The 23,245-nt window shown below is 48.0% G+C and overlaps 5 protein-coding genes across 5 annotated transcripts; 1 reads left to right on the forward strand and 4 right to left on the reverse strand.

Annotated features, from left to right (window-relative positions):
• Positions 1-912: 912 nt before the first annotated feature.
• Positions 913-2,222, reverse strand: F5891DRAFT_942026 (uncharacterized protein; the record flags this gene model as incomplete). Its single annotated transcript, XM_041374380.1, has 7 exons — positions 913-1,036; positions 1,093-1,238; positions 1,299-1,427; positions 1,482-1,614; positions 1,685-1,878; positions 1,925-2,033; positions 2,083-2,222. The coding sequence occupies 7 exons, from the start codon at positions 2,220-2,222 to the stop codon at positions 913-915; spliced, it is 975 nt and encodes a 324-aa protein (XP_041231947.1).
• A 405-nt stretch (positions 2,223-2,627) lies between these two features.
• F5891DRAFT_1182623 (uncharacterized protein) lies at positions 2,628-3,377 on the forward strand (the record flags this gene model as incomplete). Its single annotated transcript, XM_041366194.1, has 4 exons — positions 2,628-2,860; positions 2,915-2,986; positions 3,038-3,279; positions 3,328-3,377. 4 exons carry the CDS (start codon positions 2,628-2,630, stop codon positions 3,375-3,377), a joined length of 597 nt encoding a protein of 198 aa, XP_041231948.1.
• A 2,534-nt stretch (positions 3,378-5,911) lies between these two features.
• On the reverse strand, positions 5,912-6,396 carry F5891DRAFT_942270 (HAD-like domain-containing protein; the record flags this gene model as incomplete). Its single annotated transcript, XM_041374402.1, has 3 exons — positions 5,912-6,031; positions 6,105-6,254; positions 6,307-6,396. Coding segments are annotated over 3 exons (360 nt in total), but the record flags the coding sequence as incomplete, so codon positions are not given.
• Positions 6,397-6,437: 41 nt separating this feature from the next.
• On the reverse strand, positions 6,438-13,342 carry F5891DRAFT_1005351 (PRP8 pre-mRNA processing factor 8-like protein; the record flags this gene model as incomplete). Its single annotated transcript, XM_041360386.1, has 15 exons — positions 6,438-7,068; positions 7,590-7,733; positions 7,768-8,210; positions 8,258-8,503; positions 8,557-9,123; positions 9,178-9,336; positions 9,392-9,983; positions 10,038-10,338; positions 10,447-11,097; positions 11,197-11,335; positions 11,397-11,681; positions 11,736-12,012; positions 13,121-13,231; positions 13,260-13,285; positions 13,307-13,342. 15 exons carry the CDS (start codon positions 13,340-13,342, stop codon positions 6,438-6,440), a joined length of 4,608 nt encoding a protein of 1,535 aa, XP_041231950.1.
• A 1,180-nt stretch (positions 13,343-14,522) lies between these two features.
• F5891DRAFT_1182626 (uncharacterized protein) lies at positions 14,523-16,779 on the reverse strand (the record flags this gene model as incomplete). Its single annotated transcript, XM_041366195.1, has 10 exons — positions 14,523-14,730; positions 14,781-14,935; positions 14,996-15,181; positions 15,234-15,386; positions 15,438-15,499; positions 15,550-16,132; positions 16,189-16,272; positions 16,326-16,430; positions 16,489-16,620; positions 16,675-16,779. The coding sequence occupies 10 exons, from the start codon at positions 16,777-16,779 to the stop codon at positions 14,523-14,525; spliced, it is 1,773 nt and encodes a 590-aa protein (XP_041231951.1).
• Between the last annotated feature and the right edge of the window lie 6,466 nt (positions 16,780-23,245).

Consider the following 23,245-nt stretch of genomic DNA (forward strand, 5'->3'; position numbering starts at 1 on the left):
TTGTTTTGGACCGAGTTCCCTTTGGTACAAGGATGCGGAACGATGATGATGCGGTACTATCCGCCAGCTTACTGCTAAGGTATGGTCGTGAGGTGCAAGGTGAGTCAGTCATTCCATTCTCCACAAAATCTTAATAAACTCTGGCAGTAGATAAGGTCTTGTGACGTTAGCGTGTTCTGGACCGAGTTCCCTTCAGTACATGGATGCGGGGCGATGACGATGCGGTATCATCTGCCAGCTCACTGCCGAGATATGGTCGTTAGGTGCAAGGTGAGTCAGTCAGTCCATTCTCCACAAACTGTTGATGCACTCTGGCGCTAGATAAGGTCTTGCGACATTAGCGTGTTCTGGATCGAGCTCCCTTCGGTGCAAGGATGCGGGGCGATGACGACGTGATACCATCCGCCAGCTTACTGCCGAGATATGGTCGTTAGGTCCAAGGTGAGTCTGTCATTCTGTTCTCTACAAACTCTTGATAATCTCTGGTACTAGATAAGGTCTTGTGACGTTAGTGTGTTCTGGTTCGAGTTCCCTTTGGTGCAAGGATGCGGGGCGATGACGACGCGATACTATCTGCCAGCTCACTGCCAAGGTATGGTCATTAAGTGTAAGGTGGGTTAGTCAGTCTATTCTCCACGAAGTCTTGATAAACTCTGACGCTATATAAGGCCTTGCGACGTTAGTTTGTTCTGGACCGAGCTGCATTCGTTACAAGAGTGCGGGACAATGACGACGTGGTACCATCCGCTAGCTTGTTGCAGAGGTAGGGCTATTACAATTCATCTCGGCTTATTTCAGATCATTATTGGCTGTAGGTCTATCTTCTGGTCACTCGAGTGCTCTAGTTGACGACAACATGCTTATGCTTATATTAGTTGTAATTTATTATATAAAAACATGTTTCTAGAAAGACTACAATGAAATTAAGTTTGAATCTGTAGTTTGTTTGATCGCAAGACATTTGAGCCGTATTTTCGATAAGGCACTGTTGGCGCTGATAGGTCGTTTAGCGGCAGAGGAAGTGGGAAACACTTGGCTGGCACATAACAATGCATGAGCCTCAGTGATATAACGAAGAGTAATAAAAAATACCGATTCCACCAAGTGAGTAGGTCATCAACCTCCTTAGATTCCTCAGGATCTTCGAAGAGGTCGAGGAGGCTATGATAAAACGTTTCTGAGTCGGTCGTTGTGTCGGTCCTTGAGAACACCGAAGAAGAACTTATAGCAAATCGGACCTTTGGTTGCATGTATGTCAGCTATCAGCTATTCAACGAGAAAGACATGCGTCGATGAACCTGAGTTGCAACGTAAGCTATGGACGCAATGGTGACGGAATTCATGCCATGAAGGCGAGCATTCCCGGACCGCGTGGCTTTCGGTTCTTTGTCGACCGAACTTGGAGACGTAAAGACATGCTTGTAGGCCTGACGTGCAAGCAATCAGTAGTGAACTATGTAAAAATACATTTGCCTACTCACACATACCAACAAGCGGCTCCTAAGAAGACCGCACCATGGGTCATCCGCATCAAACATATGGTGGGCATATAAGAAAATGGGCCATTGGTCCCCACAGACTAACATTTCGCCACTTCGGAGGTTCTCTCTCGTTCTGTTGAGAATCAAGCGCAAAAAACGTTGTCAGGACTACCGATGCTAGAAAAAAGAAAATGAAAACATACTCTGCGTCCTTCCAGTCCAACCCAGCAGGACAAAGCAGTGATCCGGTAAGCTCGTGGTTGAATCCCCGATCGATCTTTGAGTTCCTGTGTAGGGGGGGCTGAATTGCTGCCCCTTTCGGAGAAATCCAATCGAGCACTGCAGACTTCAACGTTTTCGTATCATCGCCTCTCGCGCCTGCAGCTCCCTTACCGATCTATGAATTGTAAGCACGAAGTCTAGCCACACAGAAAACAACTCACCAGCTCTCCAACATGAATAATTTCCTCCTCAGACCCGGTTTTCAGTCGCTCCAACAGGCTGGGATAAGAGTCCAAGAGCTGTTCGAAAACTCGATGTTCTCGTCGTTCCCTACCAAAAAATCAGACAACAGTAAGTCAATAGAGACAATGTGTTTCACTCTGCAGGGAAGTCTTCCAAAGGAGTATCTTCCATCTGCTCCAATCTAAGGATGCCATTGGTGAGTAGAGAAGGATAATTACATAGTGCAAATACTGTTCGACCGAAGTGACGCCCATGGGATATAAGAGGATCGGACATAGAGCTGGGCAACAGAATAAGTCTGCAAAAGCTGTGTCGAACAAGGGCAGCTTACGCTTTTTTGCGGGGTCCCATTTGAAGGGCCGATGTAGCACGCTTGCTCGGAATGGTAGATATGGTCTCTTCAGTGGTCATGAGAGCTCGCAAGTCAAAAGTAGCTCGAGCATCACAGATACTAAAATCTAGCTTTTTATTTCCAGCAGCGCACCACGTGATATTCCAATAAGCGGTGTACCTGATAGCAGCCAAGCAGTGGCCAGGGTGGCTGACAGCTAGGCAGTAGCCGCAGTGATTATGGGCCAGGATGGCCTGCCGGAAATGAACAACCTTTCGTCAAATTGCGGGGTGCCTGATGCCAGTCAAGCAGTGGCCAGGGTGAGTGACAGCTAGGTATTAGTAGCCGCAATGATGGGATGGCCTACCGGGAGTCGGGACCGAGTAACCTTTCGTAAAATCGATGGTGATAAGCTCCATGGTCCGAAAAAAGTGCTAGTAAAGGACCCGAAGGATAAAAGTGTTCTTGGACTTTGCATCTTCTTGTATATCGCAGCTAGGCTACCATTGCCTATGCTGAACCTGGATATGCAACAATCATCATCGTGTCAGATCTCTGGACATGTTATTAATCTGAACCTCCGGTAAACTTAATGGCTTACTTGTCAAAGACTGGACTTGCTAATTCTATGTGTCAGGATTGAGTTAGTGCACGATATCACTGACAAACAAAGTGGCGGGTCCAAGCCTGAGGAATTCGCCAGCGTAAGGTAAGTGTCAGATACTATCATCAATCATTTTCGAAGCTCATCATAGATCAGAGAGGTAAATATTGATAAGGACTGCCCTACGACAGAGAGCCGCGAGGAGTCCATGGCTGATGTTAAAGAACGACTGCGACGTGCAGAGTTGGGCTGCACGCGACTTGAAGAGCTGTACAAAAAATACAGGTTGCGTTGGCTGGAAGAAAATTATCATGCCAGAATCTTGCAGGAATATGTGTCAAATGTAACCAGTACATCTCCTGGTCAGATCCCATGGGACGCCCCTTCTCCCATTCAATGTATGTCCGGCGTGTGCTCCCCTTCAATAAACTGACTGTCTTTCTTAGCGGACGACGACGACGAATTTGAGGACCTAAGTACAGAAAAAATACCGTAGTGTTACCGTGTCGCATGATGTCACGGCGCAGACAACGTTGGTGACTCCTATCTTCGTAATGCGACTCACGCGGGACATATCCATCCTATATTTGCAATACTCTCGCAGAATAATTTCAGGACAAGATGTTACTGCGGCCGTATCCTGGCCAGGCCAGGACCGTAACTAGCAATCACCAATATAATCAAAGAACCTACCACAACACCGAGCGTAGTGAAGCACGCAATCATTAGAGGTGTAGATGGTTTGAAGTCTGAAGCAACACCTGCGAAGAATCCAAGGATGGAGCTTGTCACACTACCGAACCATAAGTGACACAGATAATCACGATCGAAGTTTGCTTACCTCAATACACAAAAAGAAGTCGGTATGCTTGTAATGACGACAAGCATCGCCGTCCTCTTTTGCAGGTAATATACCTGTCCAGTCAGTAATATCAGGCTTGTTCTTGAGAAAAAATAGTGTGAATCGAACTGCAAAGTCAATGGATCTCATTCTCTCGCCGAAATGTTGCACCATCGTGCCAGCAAAAATGCAGCCAACACCGAAAAGTAAAGAGCAAGAACATAACGTCTGTGAGGTCACTGTTGTGCCTAAACCTGGAACAGCAAGGATGGCGATGTCCAAGGCCATGGAGACACCAGCCTGTGGGTGAATAAGTGGGTGGATACCCTCATTGATGTAGCGCCTACCAAGGTAATTTGACTTTTCGTCTGATTGCTAAGATTGTCGACAAAGTTTTTGACCTCCACTCCATTCACGATACCATCGACGGAAGTCCTCTTGACGCTTTCGATCATGACCGGCATGCAGAAGACTGTAGCTGCAGTATTGCTCATGAAACAAAGAAGTTTACAGTTTCTACGCTTCTCTTTCACTGCATGGTTCCGAATCAGTCGAGCTTCTGGTTGGTTGTGGCGGTTAAGATACTGATGGTGCCCTAAAACGTTCATTTACTTGATGACGATAGGGTTTGTGAGGAAGCAACGCACGTAAGATGTATAAAATTCTACCTGTGAATTGGGATATCAGTACTTGATTTCAGCTTTCCAGGGCTCACATACAACAGAACACGATACCGGTTTCATGTATGAGCCCGTTGTCTGCAAGGTCTTCTGTTTCTTCATTATAAAAACGCTATGCAGGACTAGATACAAGTACGAACCGATACTGGCTAGATGTTCGATGATTTGCTTCATTTGCTCCAGGGTCCAGAATATCGAACCGGCCGTGGATTGACTCAACGTAATTGCTTCTGTGCCTGCTAAGCGATTCTTGCCATCCCCGTGATATAAAGCTTACCTCCAATATAGCAAATAACTTCTCTCCGTATGCTTCTCACAACCGAAACATCCATCGACGACTGCTGCGGAAAGAATTCAAAGTGTTTCCTGCCGCCAGTGAGAAGTCTTTTGATCAATCAGGTTGGCACATCCGACCACTTACCAATACTGAGCCTCGAGTTCGAGTCCTACATGATTGCAATCGGTCTCAAAGAAAAATTCAAAGATAAGGTACTGACTCTTATGTTCCCATTGGCTTGGCTGGACACAGTCGCGGAAAAGAAGGTAACCGTTTAGTTCCTCTATCCAGGCAATGATACGCTGGTCCGGAACCACGTAGTAATATTGGAACTTTTCTTCTCCTCTGAACATTGTTGGATGAACAACCAGTATCCACGCATCTTCTTGCGTCACAGCTCGTAATGCATCGACAAAGTCATCGATCTTCTGGGGATCCTGGTACCGCCTTAGGTTTACCGAAGTATACGTTCTCTAAATTTTTTATCGAGTTTATCACTTATACGATTAGCTAGGCAGCACTCACCTTGTCCTTATGATAGTAGTATGTACCACCTAACGGGTGGACAAATTCCTCCCAATTCCCATATTTTAAGGGCCTGTTGATGGCGTTGAAGTGAATCCATTATGAAGAAAAGAAACTAACCTAGGGACATCAGTTTTCTTCCTACCAACGGAAGTATCTTCAGGTATATCATCACTAATTGTACTGCAGAAAAAGTCAATCGAATGCAATCCTACTCGCAGACGGGTACTCACAGCATCATCGCTTCAGCGTACCGCGGGAGTTGCGTTGGCCAAATACCAACCGCATGATTGAGAATCTGTTGCTGAGAACTGTAAGTTGTCTAAACCATGTTAGACTCTTGATCATGAGCACGTCCAAGAGGCACAGTTGAGCTTACCATCATGTTCAAGCCAGGAACCTGTGACTGAAGGTTGTTCGTGCCGTAGTAGTACGGAGAGTACAAAGACAATCGAACCAAACTTCCTTTTTGGGAATTTTATGACGTAGTCATCAGCGCGCTCAACTCAACAAGTAGACCAGAAAGCAACCGCAATGACAAGTTCCATAGATATCATAAGTAAATTATCGATATATATAGCCCACAAATATATTTATGCTGCGAGCTAGAGGTCTATATCAGAGACTGCCCCCACAGCAGTAGACGAACCCTAAGTATCAAAAGAAAGTGTTAGGACGGCACCTTATGCCAGCAGAAACTTTTCGCCCTACCCACTGGTGCAGTATATGTAGGTTGGCAGAATTATCCACGTTCTTGCGGCCCAACTCGAAAGCCTATGCGAAACGGCATTGTAGATATCGAGATGGTCCATCACCGGATCTGCATACTAAATGAGACGAAACAAGGAAAAGAAAGACATTAGTTGAATTTTAGAACCCGGCCACCTGTAATGAACGCACGGAACCCAGACTTGCGGTGTACACTACTACTTCGTACAGCTCACCCATCTGTCGAAGAAACTCGTCTACTCCTGGTCGCTTCTGTACATACATGTTGTGCCATTGATGCTCAATTTGGACAGGAACGACAAAGTCTGGATCTGGTATGGGCTGACAGCGAGGTACGTCAAAAGCAGGTATGAAATCGGAGTGAAAGATATACCATGATGTTAATATGGACGAGGGTCTGGTCCAGGTCAAGCACTAAACACTTCTTGCCAACATGTTTAGGCGCGATGGGTGGGAGAAGTGGCCATGACTTTCCGTCCTGTAAATTCCAAGTCAGAAATATATCTATTGGACTACGGATCCACTCACAGAGCCCATGGGAATGCCTGCACCCCCATTCCTGATCAGCATTTCATCTTCCTCGCTTAACTCATCAAACGAAACATCATCCGACTCGTTACCATGTTCGGACGGGCGACTTGCAGAGGTCTTTAATACTTGACCAGGAACAGAAGAACCTGGCAGTTGTACGGCCCTACTGGTAGCGCCCGCAGTCTCTAGCAAGTCCTTAAGAGGTACAGCAGGTTGACCTGAGGATGCGACCGGAACTACCGATGCGACCGGTGCTTTTTCAGAAAATTGCTTCACAGCATTGTCCGCGGTCTTGTGAGCCAGTAAAGTAGGACCCGACCCAACGCTTGCCACACCATCGACGTCGATGTCATGAGCTCGGGAATCGGCTCCGAGGCAGCAGAAGAGCTTGCGAAAGAACGTGGCCAAGAAGCTCTCTTTGGGTTTCTTGACACGTTTGATCTCAGAAGACTCTACAAATGAAGCGTGATCTTTAGATTGAGAGCGACACCGGAGACTGCTGCGCCTGGAATGACTTTGCGAAAGGAGTGTGGATGTGCCTGCGGATTCTTCGCGCTTTTCAAGTGCCGGAGATGCAGTAGATGATGAAGAAGTATATGCAGCACTGCCTACATTCTCTTTGGAAGAAATAGAGGGACGAACGCGTGGTGGGACCTACTGGTCAATGGCATGTGGCGTCCTTGATAATGAATCCTTCGAAGGCGCGGACGCAGCAGCTTTTTTGTAAGCTGTAGATTGAGTATCTGATGGCATGATGATTACAGTCCTGGTATCTATCAGGAGAGCGTCGTCGAACGAGAGGTCCTCAACAAATGACAAGCAGGATGAGTACGAGCAGTAAGCTTGAAGGGAGGTATTGAACTACTGCGATTGTGAACAGTTGATATAAAAAGGGGAGAGTTGATGCAGAGACCTACTAGTACTAAGACGACTTGAAGGCCGTGGTCCAACCGCAACCTGCCTACAGCGTTGCCTCCCGTTAAGCGGCACTTGCGGCCGTCAACCTAAGCGTCAATTATTTGCGGCCGCAGCGGAAACAACAAGGCAGCGCCAAAAAACGTTACATATTGCGTTCTGTCAGCCGTAATGTGAATCCGAACCAGGTACGGCATCTTGGATCCAGACATCAGCTTGGCTTGAATGGTGACGTCTGTGGGAGAAAGATGACTGAGTTCAAGCGCTTGCGTCTTGACCCACCCAGGAGGTCCGAGATCTTTGAGAAGGAAGTCGTCCCTCGGCAACTGGTTGGGCAGCTCAACGCTATTGTTACTTTCACGCCGAGGTACTCGTTGATCTCCTCGACCTGCTTGGTGATACACTGTACAGGAAGGCCGCAACCTGAGTGCGAAGATCTGCTGCAGTGATGAATGCCCACAGGATGTTCCTCGGCAATACATGGGTGTACGAAGCAGCGTCGTCCTTGATATCATCATTGGAGACATAGATATGTTGGAGATGGAGAGGAAGATGCGTAGCAGAGATGGCACGGACACGCCAATCAGATTTGCTGCTAAACACCTGCTGTTCGTAGTTGGTTGTCGTGACGGTCTGAATCGTATCACCGTGAACATTGGTGGTCTGAGTTTGCACAGCGGTGACTTGACCCTGCGCCTCATTACTCTTCTCAAGTTCGGCCATCTGCTGGCGCTGTACGGAGGGAGCGGCAATCTCTTGACCAAGAATGATGTCGCGAATTTCACTCGCAGTCAAGGACGCGATGTTGACGCTGTTCCGCTTGCCGAAATCCTTGGACTCGATGAGTTAAAGTTCAAAAAGTGTGCGATATTACTTACTGCCAGTATAAGATCCTTCATTGCGACCTCAACTTTGATCCATTCATCATCTGTAAGAGTGGGCCAGACGAAGTGAGGCTCTGTAATGGTCGACTTGTCCGGGTGCAAAATAATCTTCGCCTTCTCGTTGTTGACGTGCAAGCCACGAAGAAGGAGGATAAGACGAGAGAAGGCAGTGTAGCTGGACACCGACTTGAGCCAGTCGTCGTACAAGCTGAGCAGTACCATTTGAGGTTGTGTAGCACGCTGTGAGAAACAGTATCAGTAATGAAGATGTAAATACGCGTGGACCCACTTACTAGGATCAAGTCACCGAACTTCTCCATCTTCATGCAAACCTGGAAGGGCAGTTGTAACTCACTTCCCTCGATGACGATGTTCGGGAAATCAAGTAAGTGAACCTCGAGAGGGTCCAACATGCCCTTGCGAGTGACGATGACCTGCTTTGGCTGTTCTTCAACAGGCAGTGAACGAACCAATGCAGCCACTTCTTCGGCAGTCTTCCACTTTGCGAGTTGACCGAGACGCTTTTGGCCAGCCCAGACACTGGTGTGGATGATCTTCAGGAACAACTGTCCAGAACATGGGTTGAAGATAAAGATGGCGCCGTTAATCGGTTTGGTCGTCAAGTTACCTTCGAACGTCTTGTGGATAGTGACACGATACACATTAGTGTCGTCGACGAACCAAATGATCTGGTTCGAAAATAGTTCCGAATAGTTCTGGCTGTTGAGATAAGGCTCCGTGGGCTCAGAAGAGTACAGCTGGAGACCTTTGCGAATACGCTCGCGCAAGACGTGGCATGCCGGATTGGCCTTCATGATCTTGGCCATGGCTTGCTGAATCAGAGGCTTCATACCGGGGAACTAGTTGCCGTACGCAGACCACAGGTTATAGGCTAGATCCATGCCGATCATAACACCAGTTGGCGAGGGGTAGATACTCATGGAGTCGGACGCGTAGTCCAAGAACTTGGCACGAGTATACCGCTCGATATCATGGGTGTCGAAGTCACCCCACCGAAGCTGAACATCTATCCAATACTTGTTGCTGGTCGTGCCATCCAAAACGTCCTTGTTCTAAAGAAACCGAGAGATCAGATCAAAGTCCAATGAGGTATTGAAAGTGACCAACATCTGTGACTAATGAAGGCCGAGAGATATTCCATTTGTAGGCTGAGAACAGCAAGATATCGGCGCAAGACGAATTCATCTTGTAACTCTTACGAGGGTGAATAGTCTCCTTCTGTACTGTCTCGATCTGGAGAGGCTCTAGCTCCAGATCAAAGACCTGACACAAGTCCATGACTACACTTTCGTGAATCTTCTGCCACAAGTGCGCACGGAAGATCTGAATCAGCGAGATCTTGAGAGTGGGAATCTTGCCGTGCATGAAAATACCCGTCAGATCAAGCTGGACCTGGAAACCGACATAGACGTTGGCGCGGTTGATGGTCGGACTCCACCAAAGCGTGAATCGACGGTTAGGGATCTGGTTAAGACCTGACCGCTGGGCGTTGGTAAGTTTCTTGTATCGCATAGACTCTTCGATTCCAGACGCTTTCTCCCAGAAGAGACCCTCCCAGGTAGGGAAATAAGTTCCTTTGAAGAGCGTGTGCTCCAAGATACCCTCAACACCGCCTAGTGCAGCAATGACATCAACACGGTAGTTGTTCAATTGCCAGAGCTTTCCGTCATGGCGCTGAGATGTCCACCAGAAGGGGTTGCTACAATAGCCATTTCATTAGTCAACAATAAATCAAGGCAGGTGAAGGACTCGCTGTTTCAGCAGTTGGTACTGCTTCCAATCTGTACGCACACGCCAACCTCGGTCATATGCCAATGTATGGCGATCCTTTTGGAAGAGGGTGTTGATACGAGGAATACCGCGGTCCCAGCTATCTTCAAGATCTTCAAGGGTGAGGCGCCGATTCTGGGCATTGGCCTCCTTCCGCTTCATGGAGTACTCCGACCAAACACGAGCCGAATCCAAGAATTCTGCCTCCCATGGCTGAAGATATCTGTACAAGTTCGGAATCAACTGGTCCTCCTCGTGGGTCATACCAGCACGGAAATGCGTCACTGATCAAACGAACTGTCAGCCAGACGATGATTATCAAAGAAGAGAGTGAACGAACCTCCAACGTCAGTTTGCTTGGACCATCGCAAGTCACTCTGCGGGATAAGAACCCATCGAAAGCATTCCAAGACCACCAAGCTCCTTCGGTGTGTAGAAGACAACAGGAGGGAAACGGGATGGCATCTTACTGTTTAAGCCAATCTTGACACGAGTTTGAATCTTGTTCTCTGCTTTGACAAGAGAGTCCAAGAGCTCGTTTGTGTGGATGACAGCCTCACGGTAGTAGGTCATCAAACCGATCAACGCAGTGTTCCACTTGTTGACGATCTTCGAGAAAGTGGTGGAACCGGAGCTCATAAGGACCTGACGAATACGATTATTGAATTGCTGGACACCGTCATCGGAGACACGGAGGAACGCCTGCGCAGTTCTCTCTTTGGTTTGCTCGTTGGTGAGATTCCACACAGCGTCCTTCAACGAGAACTGCTCGCCACCCGTCGTCCTAATCTTGGGCAAGATACGGACCTCGAACCCGCACATCGAGAACGACAACTGTGGGTTGTCCTTCGAGTAAACACTGACAAAGGTGTCCTCCCACTCGATGGTGGTGAGTGAGCGCGGCAGGCTGTTCTTAACGTTCCAGAAAACTGCTCTTCCGAGGTTAACAGTCATGTTTGATGAGACGCATACGACAATCTCGAGGCCAACAGCGCTTGTTGTTATACCCGATGACGTTGTTGTTGGTCGGGTCAGGGTTGGCGCTAAGATAGCGTTGGATCAGGTCCCTTGCCTCATCCGCGCTGAAGCGGAAGAGAATGTGTAAGCGATCAACATAACGGAGTATAAGCGGATGTGGTGACGAGTCTCTGTTGCCGAGTCGCGATACTGCAAAAAGTTGTTAGGCATCTGTGGAGGACCCGCCATCTCGCTAGCTCGCTGCAAGCCAAGAATGAGGAGATCAAGGACGAGACCGTAGTACTGGAAGACGGAGGCAGAGAACTGAAGACCACAGGATGAGACCGAATGCATTCGTATGTGCCATGTCCTTGTAGGTCAGCACTGTGTTGTTCTTCGCGGTGATGTAGTCTGCCAAGTTGTGATCAAGAATGAGACGGAGGAGACGGTTCAGCAGGGTCAGGTCGATCTTCTCATACACCTTGGAGAAGACGGTCTCCATCATCACGTTGCACTCGCCCTCGCTCGTCTCCCAGATGTCTGTCAAGTTGTTAACGCCTTGGCACCACTTGTACACAAGCAACGGCGGTGGCTCCGTGTCGGCAGGTTTGATCCAGGCAGGGAACAACCCTCTTTTATCTGCCTCGAAGAAGAGGAATTGATCGAGATACTGTAAAGTATCAACGTCAGCATGACATATAACGGAGTAAATGCTGAAACCTACGGCGTCGGTGATCTTCTCAACGGGCTCGATGTCGTAGCACGGAATGAGTTTGTCGTACGTGTCAAAGAACTCAATACCAGCCTCCTTGAATGCACGCTGTGTAAGAAGCAGTCGCTTGATGCGCGACAGACATTCGTGCGGATTGTCATACGCCTGTTCAATGAGGGCAAGCTCCTCACGCTGCGACTGGTTAAGACGACCCTTGACTGAGTAAGCCTCCTTCAGTTTTTCAAGTGCAAGTACAAGCAATTTCGTATCGTGCTTGTACGACAGAGGGCTAGAGAAAACGGTAAGTTCAAAACGTGCAATCTTCGACTTGTTTTGTTTAATAGACTCAGGCATCATGTCGAGAATGTCATGCATGACAGCCGCACGTAACTCGAGGTCATAGTGAGATTCGACACGTTGCTTTGTCACAGTCTTCGCAATGCCCTTGCTGTTGCGTCCCTCGAACTGACGCGCGAGGAGGTTACCAAGCCAGCGCTCGAGTAACGGTACAATGCCTCGCATGAAGAAGAGCCAGACACGCCAGCCAGGAGCCCAGAAGCCATTTCCAGGACCCTTGCCGACAGGGCCAGTATTAAAGCGGTAGTAGATCAAGTGCTTGAGATCTTTTGTCATGCGAACTTGTCTCATGAGCTGGATGAATAAAATCAACAAAAAAAAATCCGCCTATAACCGAGATTATGCGAACCTTGTACTTGTACCGGTACATACCAGTCAATGCCCCAATGTGCGCAAAGATATACTGGAGTGCATCTGCAAGCTGGAAAGCATCGACATTGCCAAGGCGGAACTGAACGTGAGCATCAACAACAAGCTTTGTAAGGCGCAGAATCTCGCGACATAAGTGGAAGGCGTTTCCGAAGCGAGACTTTTTGCGCTCCTTCGTAGTAAGCGTCTTCACTGGCTTCAAGTTCATGTTATAGTCGAGATGCAAGTAGTTCAAGTTCTGAAAATGGAAATTAGCTTCAATGTACCCCAGCGGTCTCTAAGAAGGCTTACCTTTCTGTGGATGAGGAGATTAAGCATGTTATACCCTTGTCTGCACACCTGCAAACCGGCTTCCACCCAGTCAAGTTTTGTCGTCTGAAAGAACTTCGTCGCCTTCAACTGCCGGAAGAGATTCTTTTTAGTCATTGCCTTCTCAGGTTGACTCTTGAGTTCGTTGAGGACGAAACACTTGAGCAATTTCTGGTACGATACGCGAACTTTGACTGGCTGGTTAGGAGGACAATGCTCCAGATACCAGTTCTTCACCAGAGGTATGTCCTGCGCACGACGCATGCGGCCAGAGCGCCGATTATAAGGCTCAGGCGCCGAACGACAGAGGGCTAGAGAAAACGGTAAGTTCAAAATGTGCAAACGATGCCTCGCTTGCTTACGGGAATGGTATAGAACCAAATTTGCGGCTCTCAAGCCCGTGAACAGTTGCTGTGTAAATTGCAACGGCCTCTTTCGCACTGATGTACGGTCCATCCTTCAAGTACCCCATGCTGCCTCTCCCGCTCTGCTTTCAAGTACAGATGAGTCAATCGACCTAAGCACCACTAATCAGCTTTGCTCTTGACGTACCGTAAAATAAAGTTCTTGATCGCAGTGGGCATTCCAGGGACTTTCATGGGATGTTCGCTTTCCAGCAACGTCACGCCTCCGAGAGATGCTTCAGCGGGCCTTGCGAGGCCTCATTATATCTGGACGAACGGTTTTACTTTGAAGGTTACTTTTAAAATGGTCGAAGTGCGGATATCGTTACCTTTTTTGGAAGTGTCAATATTTCAATCGGTTCAAGCTTGAAATATATTTCAAAACATCAATACACATGGGTTATCGCTTCAGATCTTTTGTGATTCAGAATCAACGTGCAAAAATGTAAGCACTACTAGTAGGACGTTTCAGTTCAATATGATCAGCAAGATTTTAGGAAGATTTGAGTAAGACGATACAACAGGAGGTCAATATCAGGCTATGTAGTACCTGCACTGTATGCTATGCGCTATTATAGTATACAGTATTCGTGATTGGTGAAATGGGAGATCATGATACATTCCTGCAGCGGTGAGATGGGTATAGTAGATCATGGAGTGATGGTCATAGTTGCAGTCCGAGCCTGTACTTCATCTCTGGAACTCTAAAACATCTTAGAGGAACTTGAGACTATAGATAGTTACGAAGTAAATCAAAGAACTCACCTTCTGCACGGCCGATCTTATGTGCTGCAGTACGCGAGCGCAGCCGCCGGCGAAACGGCGCATCAGTTGCCTCATATGATCCCACAGCGGGGTTCGCGGAGTGGCGGTCTCGGGTATCAGAGTCAGGTACGCAGTGACGCGGCACACAAATGCATACCAAGTCTGCCAAAAACTCCAATTGTGACTGTTAAATGTGAGACTTTGCCGTCAAAATTACACGAGAGATGCTTACGATTCCGTCATTTCTTGCGTTCTCTGGGCTGTATACAACGCGGGACATGTTCTAACGAAGGCGTTGGATGATTTGATCGGAGGAGATTTGGCTTGATGGGCTTACCGTGAATATGCCTTATTGGGCGTTTGACAACAATTTTTGATCGATCTAATCAGCGAGTATGTCGCACACCAAAACAATGACAAACAACTTTGTGGGCGCTAATTTGCGAATGTGAACTTGAGGCGGTCGAGCTTTCGTACGACACCAGAGATCGTTTTACTAATGAGTAAAAGGGTAATTCATTTCTGAGATACGCGTGTACAAAAATATTCAGAAGGCACACCGTTCAGATCATGACGAGTACAATATTCAAGTTGATCACAGTGAGATAGTCAACGGTTTGAAGTAGGAAATGTCTATCTGCGCCATGCCAGTAACCGGAAAGGCGAATTCTGCGTTGGGGACTTCGAAATCTACGATGGACTTGACTTCTATGGGCCTGACGTCTTCAAGGGTCTTCCTCCGGCCGTCTGACATTACTTTGGGAATTCCATGCTTAGGCTCCAAAACTAAGACGTTTTCCTCCCTAAACGGATGAGACGGATGAGTAAGATTACAATGTTAAAGGAGACTGACTTGAGAAAAAGAAGCTCATGGGCTTCCTTGAAGAAGACGCTGAAGTCGCCTGGATGTTTGTACATGTTATCGAGGGCAGTCATGATGATAGGAAACAGCGCAGGAGCCTTCAAGTGAGAGCTGCTTTGTGGGGGATGAGTTAACCCTTGAAACATCTGATACATAAGCACAAATTTGGTCATCGACGTCCGACGAGCAAATAAGTAAAAGCTCACGAGGGTGCTGAGTACACCGACAACACCTTTTTGTAGATAACCTGTCCAAGATTGTACGGCGTCAGGGTATAGATCTGCCAATCTAACCTTTCCTTCAGCTAATTCGGCGATAGGTCGGAGTAACGAAGCCCAGAGCACTTCCCGGAAGGCCTGCGTGACAATAAGCTCCGTGAGGGCTCGTTGTATCTGATAGACAAAGTCTTAAGTTTCTATTTGATACGAATTTGCAGGTTCTTACCAGGTTTAGGTCCCCTGAGTCGAACAAACTAATCAAGTCGAGGATCTTCTGTTTCCGGTGGGTTTCGTGGGTCACGAATCCATCCGTAACATTCATGCTACCTCTGGCGACCTTACGTAGCTCAGAAGTAAATTCTATGTATAAGTCCGGGAACTGTGGAAAACGTTTAATGGTGACTGAAGGTAAACCGACAAATGAACGTACTCTATTGCGCAAATATGACCAATCCACGAGGGTCTCCCTCCCAGCTTTGTCCGTGACCCTCACTAATCACAACGTTAGTTAGTGGTGTTGAGAATTGGAGGCGGACACTTACATTTCTCATTACACAACGATTCGTATGTTTGACCGGTGAAAAACAGAGCTTTCAAAAAACTGGTTGTAATCAACTGCCTCGACACCGGCTCGGGCATATTAAAGGGGTTGGCAGGTATGCCGACCAATAAACACCCTACATAAAGGTATCTTGCCAACTTATATGGGCGTGCCCAAGGTGAGTCTATCATCAAACTTTTGAGCATTGTCCTCTGGCCATTGCTCAGTGAATCCTCTCGTGAGTTTTGTGTCCAATGGAGGTCTTTGTGAGGAAGTTGTGTCCCATCGAAAGGATGATTAGCAGGGAGGATCACAGTATTCGAGAGGCCGTCACCCTCCTCCTCCAAAGCAGGTGTGAGTACGCCAGAAAATGTCGACGCTGTGGTTACGTCAAACACGGAGGGATCATAATCAAAATCTAAGGGCAGGTGGAGGGACGTGTCATGGAACGATGGTCCAGGGAGCGACTGCCGAGTAACTTGATCAAAGTGCTGCCAAGATAACTCCTCCGAAAGCTTGACAGGAGGAGGGAATCCATATGGGAACATTGCCGGGGAGAACTGGAAGTCGTGTAACTCGTGAAGCTATGTATGACGCGCACTGAGTCCGACGATGTGGGGGGATTCGAAGGGAAACTCACCATCCACATGGGCACAAGTTTCATTTGTGTGCTGGCCCCACAATAAGGTGTCCTAGTATTCTCGAGAATTGAGGCGCCACCATGCTAATGTGTTCGTCTAATGAGAAGTGAACTCGACTGCATAAAAGATCTCTTACCTCAATAACCTCATAGATTGCGTATCTACTAATGTCATCTATGATGCCCAACAATCCCACTTGTCGTAGGAGCTCGTCAGCAAGACCACGACATTCTTCAGGCCACTGTGAACAAGTACAATTATATGAAAAATTTGACTTGGAGAATTACAGACAGACTCACATAGAGTGGCGAAAGATGATAAGCATGAGTGACATAGCCAAGGAAAGAGAATTGACCTGAAAGGCCTTGAAAGGGCTGAAAACACGGGTCAATTAGAGTGACGACTGATGACTGATAGTGAACCTCATCAATCTGCAGTAAGAAATCATGAGTGATGCGAATAAAGTCAGCCACTGATGCACTCACCCGAAGCGGAACAAGTCGCATAACTTCGTTCCTTGCTTGAACAAAAACATAGTTTTGAGCGTTGTTAACATGGACAGCTGGTAGCGCAGTTGACAGTTGCATCATCCCGGTAAGTTTGGAGTGATGAAGAATCAGACGACACTAAAAAGACCTTAAAAATTGTTCAAACATGCGCTTGTCTGCCCACATTACAGTCGACCGCTAGGCAATGATGCCGTAACATATCAGCCATCGACATGCGTGCCAGGGGTTTAGTCATGGGTAGGCCAAAGCCAGTGATGGCCAGTCACGGCAAACCATGTATTGGAAATATACCGGGAAGAAGCCAGGGGGCTTGCTAGGCGGCACAGCAGTGCCAGGCAGAAGCGAACATGAGTAGCCCAGCCCAGCCAGGAATCGGCACATGTGACGAAAAAGCGGGGGCGAATAAGGGCGATGCAGTAGCGAACAATTGATTATATTTATTAATTTTCATAATCGAATGTGTGACCGGCCAGAAACATCTCGTCTAGTGCCTGCATGAGTGATTCAGTGCTGGCATTGACTGCCTGATCGAAAAAGCCATGCTCCTCCGCGCCCACGTAATCTTCATCGTCGTCTTCGTCTTCGTCCTGTTCATCGTCACCGGGAATTTGGCAGTGTGTGCGCTCCATGAGGCCTCCACTTTCTGGAGGTTCATGTTCTGTCCGTACTGTCATCTCCACGACTCCTGCTTCATGAGAATAAACATGACCTACCCCAAGGCCATAATGAAAGCGCATGAGTGTATCGCGATCAACGAAGCTAGTGTAGTCCTATTATTAATGCTCATCTGCATCAAGTTATTTCAGGTCGCTCACCTATTAACATAGTATTCATGCCAATCGTGCTTGTCACCCGCAAGAGGAGAAATCCCGGATTCACCTGGATTGCGCTGGCCTTGAGAAAAGGCCGGGATGATATGACACGCCCTAAGAACCATCCCTGGGTCAACAAAACCGAACGCGTTCTGGTGTGCCAGCGGCCGGAAGCGAACTCGGCCCAAAGTATGTGAGTCCCACGCGTGAATTTGCACTGATTCATACCATCGAACAAGAAGAAATTCGAATCGGTGACTTTCGTACACATTGGCGACGCGCACGATGTTGACGTGGTGGATCCCAATGACTTTGGCATAGAGGTAGTGCCCATCATCACTGCGATTTGCGAGTAGCATAATGTTGCAATGCTGAGTCCTTGGGTTTACGACGTCTTGAGCTCTTCGAACGTCATAGGTGGTATAGTTGAATCGCGCGAGGTTGTGGTGATATATCCGATTCCGCTTGAAGAGGATGGTATTGTGCTGGTCGGTAAGAGCTGATCTCTCTAGAGGCGATTGGGTAGTTTCCGGCTCGAGGCGATCGAGAATATGGGTTTTCAATCCAGGCAGGAAATCCTAAGCGATGCTTCAAGATAAAGATCAACGCGTTACAGAGACTGCTTACCCTCATAGCAGGATCTCCTTTGTGGTCGCGAAGGTACTGACCAAAATCATCATACATTTTCTCGCTTTGGCCTATATGATGTTGGAGTTGGGGATCGTTGGCCATTTCAGGTACCCCTGCGTGAGAGGCTGGCTGTTGTCGTCGTTTGATGCGGCGCAAGCGCGTCTCGCGGCGTTCAATTTGAGTCAGTTGACGAACAAAGGTCCTTCGATCGGTGCGATGGTACCTGCCTTTCGGGGTACGATGCTCTAACTCCCCCTGAGAAGGTGAGTTAACATATACATAGGCAGCAGAATACAACTCACTGGTTCGGTACTGTACGAATCGGTTGTACCAAAATGACGGATGGAGGACACATAATCTCCAAGTACATGGAATTTGTACGTCTGAATATTGAAAGACTTCTTTCGCTTTGGTTGCTTGGGTGCAGGTAAATACTGAAGCTGCTCTATCGCTTTGCCTTTGCCTTTGCCTTTACCTTTTCCATTATCTTCATTAGCTCGTCCAAGGTCATTTCCATTGCGTTTAGCAGCATCTTTGGCCTGGCGACGAGATCGCGCACCGACTTCGCGATCGAGCTCCTGGGTCTGGTATGAAGCGCATACCTTTTCCTTGAAGTGACGAAACTGTTCGCCAAGATGAGTCGTCTGTTGGTCGAGAATCTTTAGAGTGATGTCAGAATGCATACGGAGCTTCGCAAGCCCGTGCCAGTGTGACATGGTGAAAAGGAGATTCATAAGAACTTTGTTGTGAGGGACGGGTAAAAGACCGTCGAAGACAGGGATAGAACACTGACAAAATTAGTTCGCGGCTATGTATGAGAATCTTGCGAGTACATACTTGTAGAAGATCTTCGAAATTTCGCGCAGCCATGTTCGACATCTCGGAAACATTCGAAGAGAACCGTCTAATCGTGGCCGGTCCAAACGAAGGGACCTTCCTATACCTGTCAAAGGTAAGTTTAGCCTGCAAAGCCGTTGTAAATGAATATCTGACAGACCTCTCGTCGAGTTTATTGATCAGGTCCTTATCCAAGGCAGTAAGAATTCTTAGTAGATGGACTAGAAGCATGCGCCATACTCCGAGTTCAACCTCGTGCAAAAGATCAACAACAAGTGCAACAAAGATGTTGAATCCGAAAGGAGCGAGAGTATCTAGAAATGCATTCTAATCAAGGGTTAGTAAAGGTGAGAAAGAGACTGGTGGGCATCCTCACGGAGGTTGGCACCCACGAATCAGGTTTGAGGATGGTCTCAACTGCTGTGCTATCGACACCATAATGCTTCTCATAGATGAGACTGCGTGCGGTGGCAACCAACGGACTCCTTGAGGTATCAGAACGCGCAAGAGTCGCGCGTTGTTGCCTATCACGAGCCATACCCAGATGATGAAGCCTTGTTCTCGGTATGAGACATCGCGAGCAGGGACATCCTCCGAGCTGCCGGATAGTGGCAACGAGGACCCTGGTAGAGGTGAGGTGAGGTGAGGTGAGGTTGTATTTTCATCGACGAACATTCATAACTCACTTTTCGGGATAATCTGCGGAATAGGTAAATATGCGCGGGTAAAACCTACGTTTGATGCCGTCGCAGCAGAGAATGACGATTCCATGCTCATAAGCCTCTAAAAATTCGCGATCCAGCAAAATCCTCCACTGGGCTTGGAACAATTCGCGGTGACAATGCGTCGTGCACTCGCGACCAACACCCTTGCCCTCAGTGTGAGTACCCGCGAAGTCTTTGAATGCGTCCGGGAGCTGCATCATGCATGTCAATGCAGAAGAGTAAGTTAATTAAAAAATTAGCATACCTTTTGAAAGTAGGCTACGTGATTACCGAGATGGTGAGACGGTTTACAACGGCGGTACTTGGATTCGTTCCCGAAGTACATATATACCGGCCATAACTTTGCATTGCCGAATGTCGTCAGCTGTGTGGCATCGGACCAGATCATAAGCGCGGTAACCACGCGAGGTAAATCACATCCTGGCTCTCCAGGAGATTCCTGAAGTGTGCTGTGAGCTTCCATGAAAGCTGGTGAAGTGTACAGTTCGCCTTGGATGTTGACTTCTTGCGGTAGATGGGGGGGCTTCCATCGCAACTGATAAGGTTCGTAATGGAAATGTTCGACATCCTCAGCATTTGCGAGCTTTTCGCGAATAACCGATATGAGAGACCGATGGTAAAGGTCTGCTGCAATGTAAGGTCGAACGCCTGGCTGAGCTGTGGTTCGAGAGAAAGGGACTTCGATTGTCACTTCCGTTTTGCGCCAACCTGCATCTTCATCCAACCATTCATCATCCTCTTCATCGACACTCGCACCTAATTTGGAGTTGATCTTGTCCCAATGCGTATGTCGCACATCATTGGGATCAAAATCCGAGCATCCGATGATATCGAGCAAGCCTTTGAAGCTCTGGTGCGACTTCTGTGCCGTGCCATTCCAGTACCAATGCCCAAGCTCGAAGGATGTTTGATTGGGGTATGGGTGAAACGAGTTGTGAGGCTCAGCAGGGCCATACTGACCTGCTGGAGTAGGAATAGGAATAGAACTAATATCGTGAAGTGTTGCGGCCTCTTCTGGGTCATGAGACGGGGGGGTTGAAGAGAAAAACTGGCGCACTAGTCCGAATACATTCCTTGCCGTGCGGAAAGGAGCGGGTCGCGACGACGTACAAGCCGTGGTTAGTACGCTAGTGGAATTTGCGACGGGGATAGATTCCGTTTGTTGAACGATATGACTTGGAACACTGGGGGGAGGCTGCGGGAGTACATCGTCGTACTGCCTATAACGTGATGGCATGCGAACATCAACACGTCGACTTCTGCGTTGCGCCAGTGATAAACCGTCTTCCTCCGTGGATGTTGTGCCGATGTTGGCGTTGGATGCTGCGATGGGTATGTTGTCCTGGATCGAAGAACCTGCAGAAGGCACCTCCCCTGGGGGGTGCACTGCGGCCAAAGGCAAAGACGGGTGAAGACTTGAAGACCCCACACTGTATGTCTCGTTGACATGGTTGGAAGACGACGACGGGGCTTGTGGACAGCGGGGATGTGTAATCGAAGAGGGCGTGCTGATACACACATGCTGTCTGTTCCCATTGGTATCCAGTCGGGCCCGTTTTACAGAGCCTAGGAGATCTTTTGCTTTAGACAAAGCACTGATCAATCGTTTCTTGCCTTTCAGACAGGAACGTTGATGCTTTGTGAATGCACTCTCCTGAGTAAACTCACGTGTGCAAGTGCATTTGAAAAGCCTTTGCGACGAAGCTATATCCATGAAGAGCGAACGGATAAACAATTGAGCACAACAGCAAAAAATTTCAACAGTATAATATAACGTGACAAACCTGAACGTTAAGATGGCCAGCGCGATTACCCGAGTTGCATATTCCCACAGGCCAAGATCCTGGCAGTGCAGGAGGGGCTGGCACACTTGACGGGAGAAAAAAAAGTCGGACCAGCCATGACATGGTTAATTGCAGGATCTATAAAGAGCGATGAGGCCTTGTTGTATCCATCTGCACAATGGAAGCCCCATCCTCACCTTCTTCCGTGATCACTGCCCCACCTGACTGTCACGAAACCGCCGTGAGGCTCGCCAAACTCATGGTAGAAGCCATGACTTGCCGCTTTGCCCTCCTGCATTACGATAGTGCGTCAAAATCAATGATAGAATGGTACTGGTAAGATTATTCGAACCTTGTATAACTTCTGAGCGTTGACTAGAATATGGAGGCCTGACGATGACGAGGGAAAGAAGATTATTCCATCACACTTTGAGAAGTACCGCGAAGAACGCAATTTTCGATACCCGTGCTGCTTATGTGCCGACGGGTGTGGAAAAGAGGCCTACACCGAGGCGGCAGTGTATCCTTGGAAAGATAAGACTACTCGAGAGACTTATTGGAGGGTAAGATGCGCATCTGATGAGTGTGGATATCAAGGTCAGCTTCCTTCATTCTCGAGGATATCCCAAACTAACCCACATACTACAGTGACCTATCTCCGTATAATACGAGGGAACGGACGTGCATAATATCCCGTATGATACGGGCCAGCGGACCATGGGCCCATGATAAAAATATTCTCGACTATGACGGATGGGCCGGGAGGCAAATTATTCCCGATGGAGGTGGGTGGGCCCATGCAGGGAATATATAGAGTAGATGAGTGGGCCGATGTAAATGAATATTAGGTAGACGGGTGGGCCGAGGTAGCTGGATATTATGCAGATGGGTGTATTAAGGTAGATGTGTATGAGATAGATGGGTAGGTACTTGTTATCACATTCACGGGTGGGCCCAGACACATATTAAATTAGACGGGTGGGCCGAGGGTATTATAAAATATTGTATTATACGGGTGGGCCCAGACGCATATTAATTAGACCGGTGGGCCGAGGGTGGTATACAATATAGATGGGTGGGCCCATGTGTATCATAATTGTAGACATGATGGAGCTGAGGTAGTTGTACATCAACCAAATCAGAGGAGGTAATAAATCAAAGTTACCAAGTTCCCGGAGCATCAGGTGATCTCCTGACATGGCAATGCGAAGCTTGTGTTGCCCAACGAGATGCCAAGTTCCGGCCACCAGAATTTGAGTCAACTGTACCGAGTTCCGAGTTCCGGGACCCGGAACTCACCACATAAGTTGGTTAATACTTTTTGATGGTGCACAGGTTGTCTTGCAGAATGTGGAATCCGGGGTGCGAAGCTTGTGTTGCCCTACGAGAAGCCAAGTTCCGACCACCAGAATTGGAGTCAACTGTACCGAGTTCCGAGTTCCGAGTTCCGGGACCCGGAACTCAACACATAATTTAGTTAATACTTTCCGTGTTAAATGGCCAACCGAAGTTCAGATGTTTCTGAAGAGAGCAGCAGGTGCTCTCTTGACATGGCCTCTGATGGTGCTTAGGTTGTCTTGCAGAATATGGAATCTGCGGTGCGAAGCTTGTGTTGCCCTACGAGAAGCCAAGTTCCGACCGCCAAAATGTGAGTCAACCGTACTCAGAGGAGGTAATAAATCAAAGTTACCGAGTTCCCGGAGCAGCAGGTGATCTCCTGACATGGCTGTGCGAAGCTTGTGTTGCCCTACGAGACTCC

The sequence above is a fragment of the Suillus fuscotomentosus genome (assembly GCF_016647785.1).
Source record: "Suillus fuscotomentosus strain FC203 chromosome Unknown F5891scaffold_5, whole genome shotgun sequence".
In the NCBI taxonomy this organism is placed as follows: Eukaryota; Fungi; Basidiomycota; class Agaricomycetes; order Boletales; family Suillaceae; genus Suillus; species Suillus fuscotomentosus.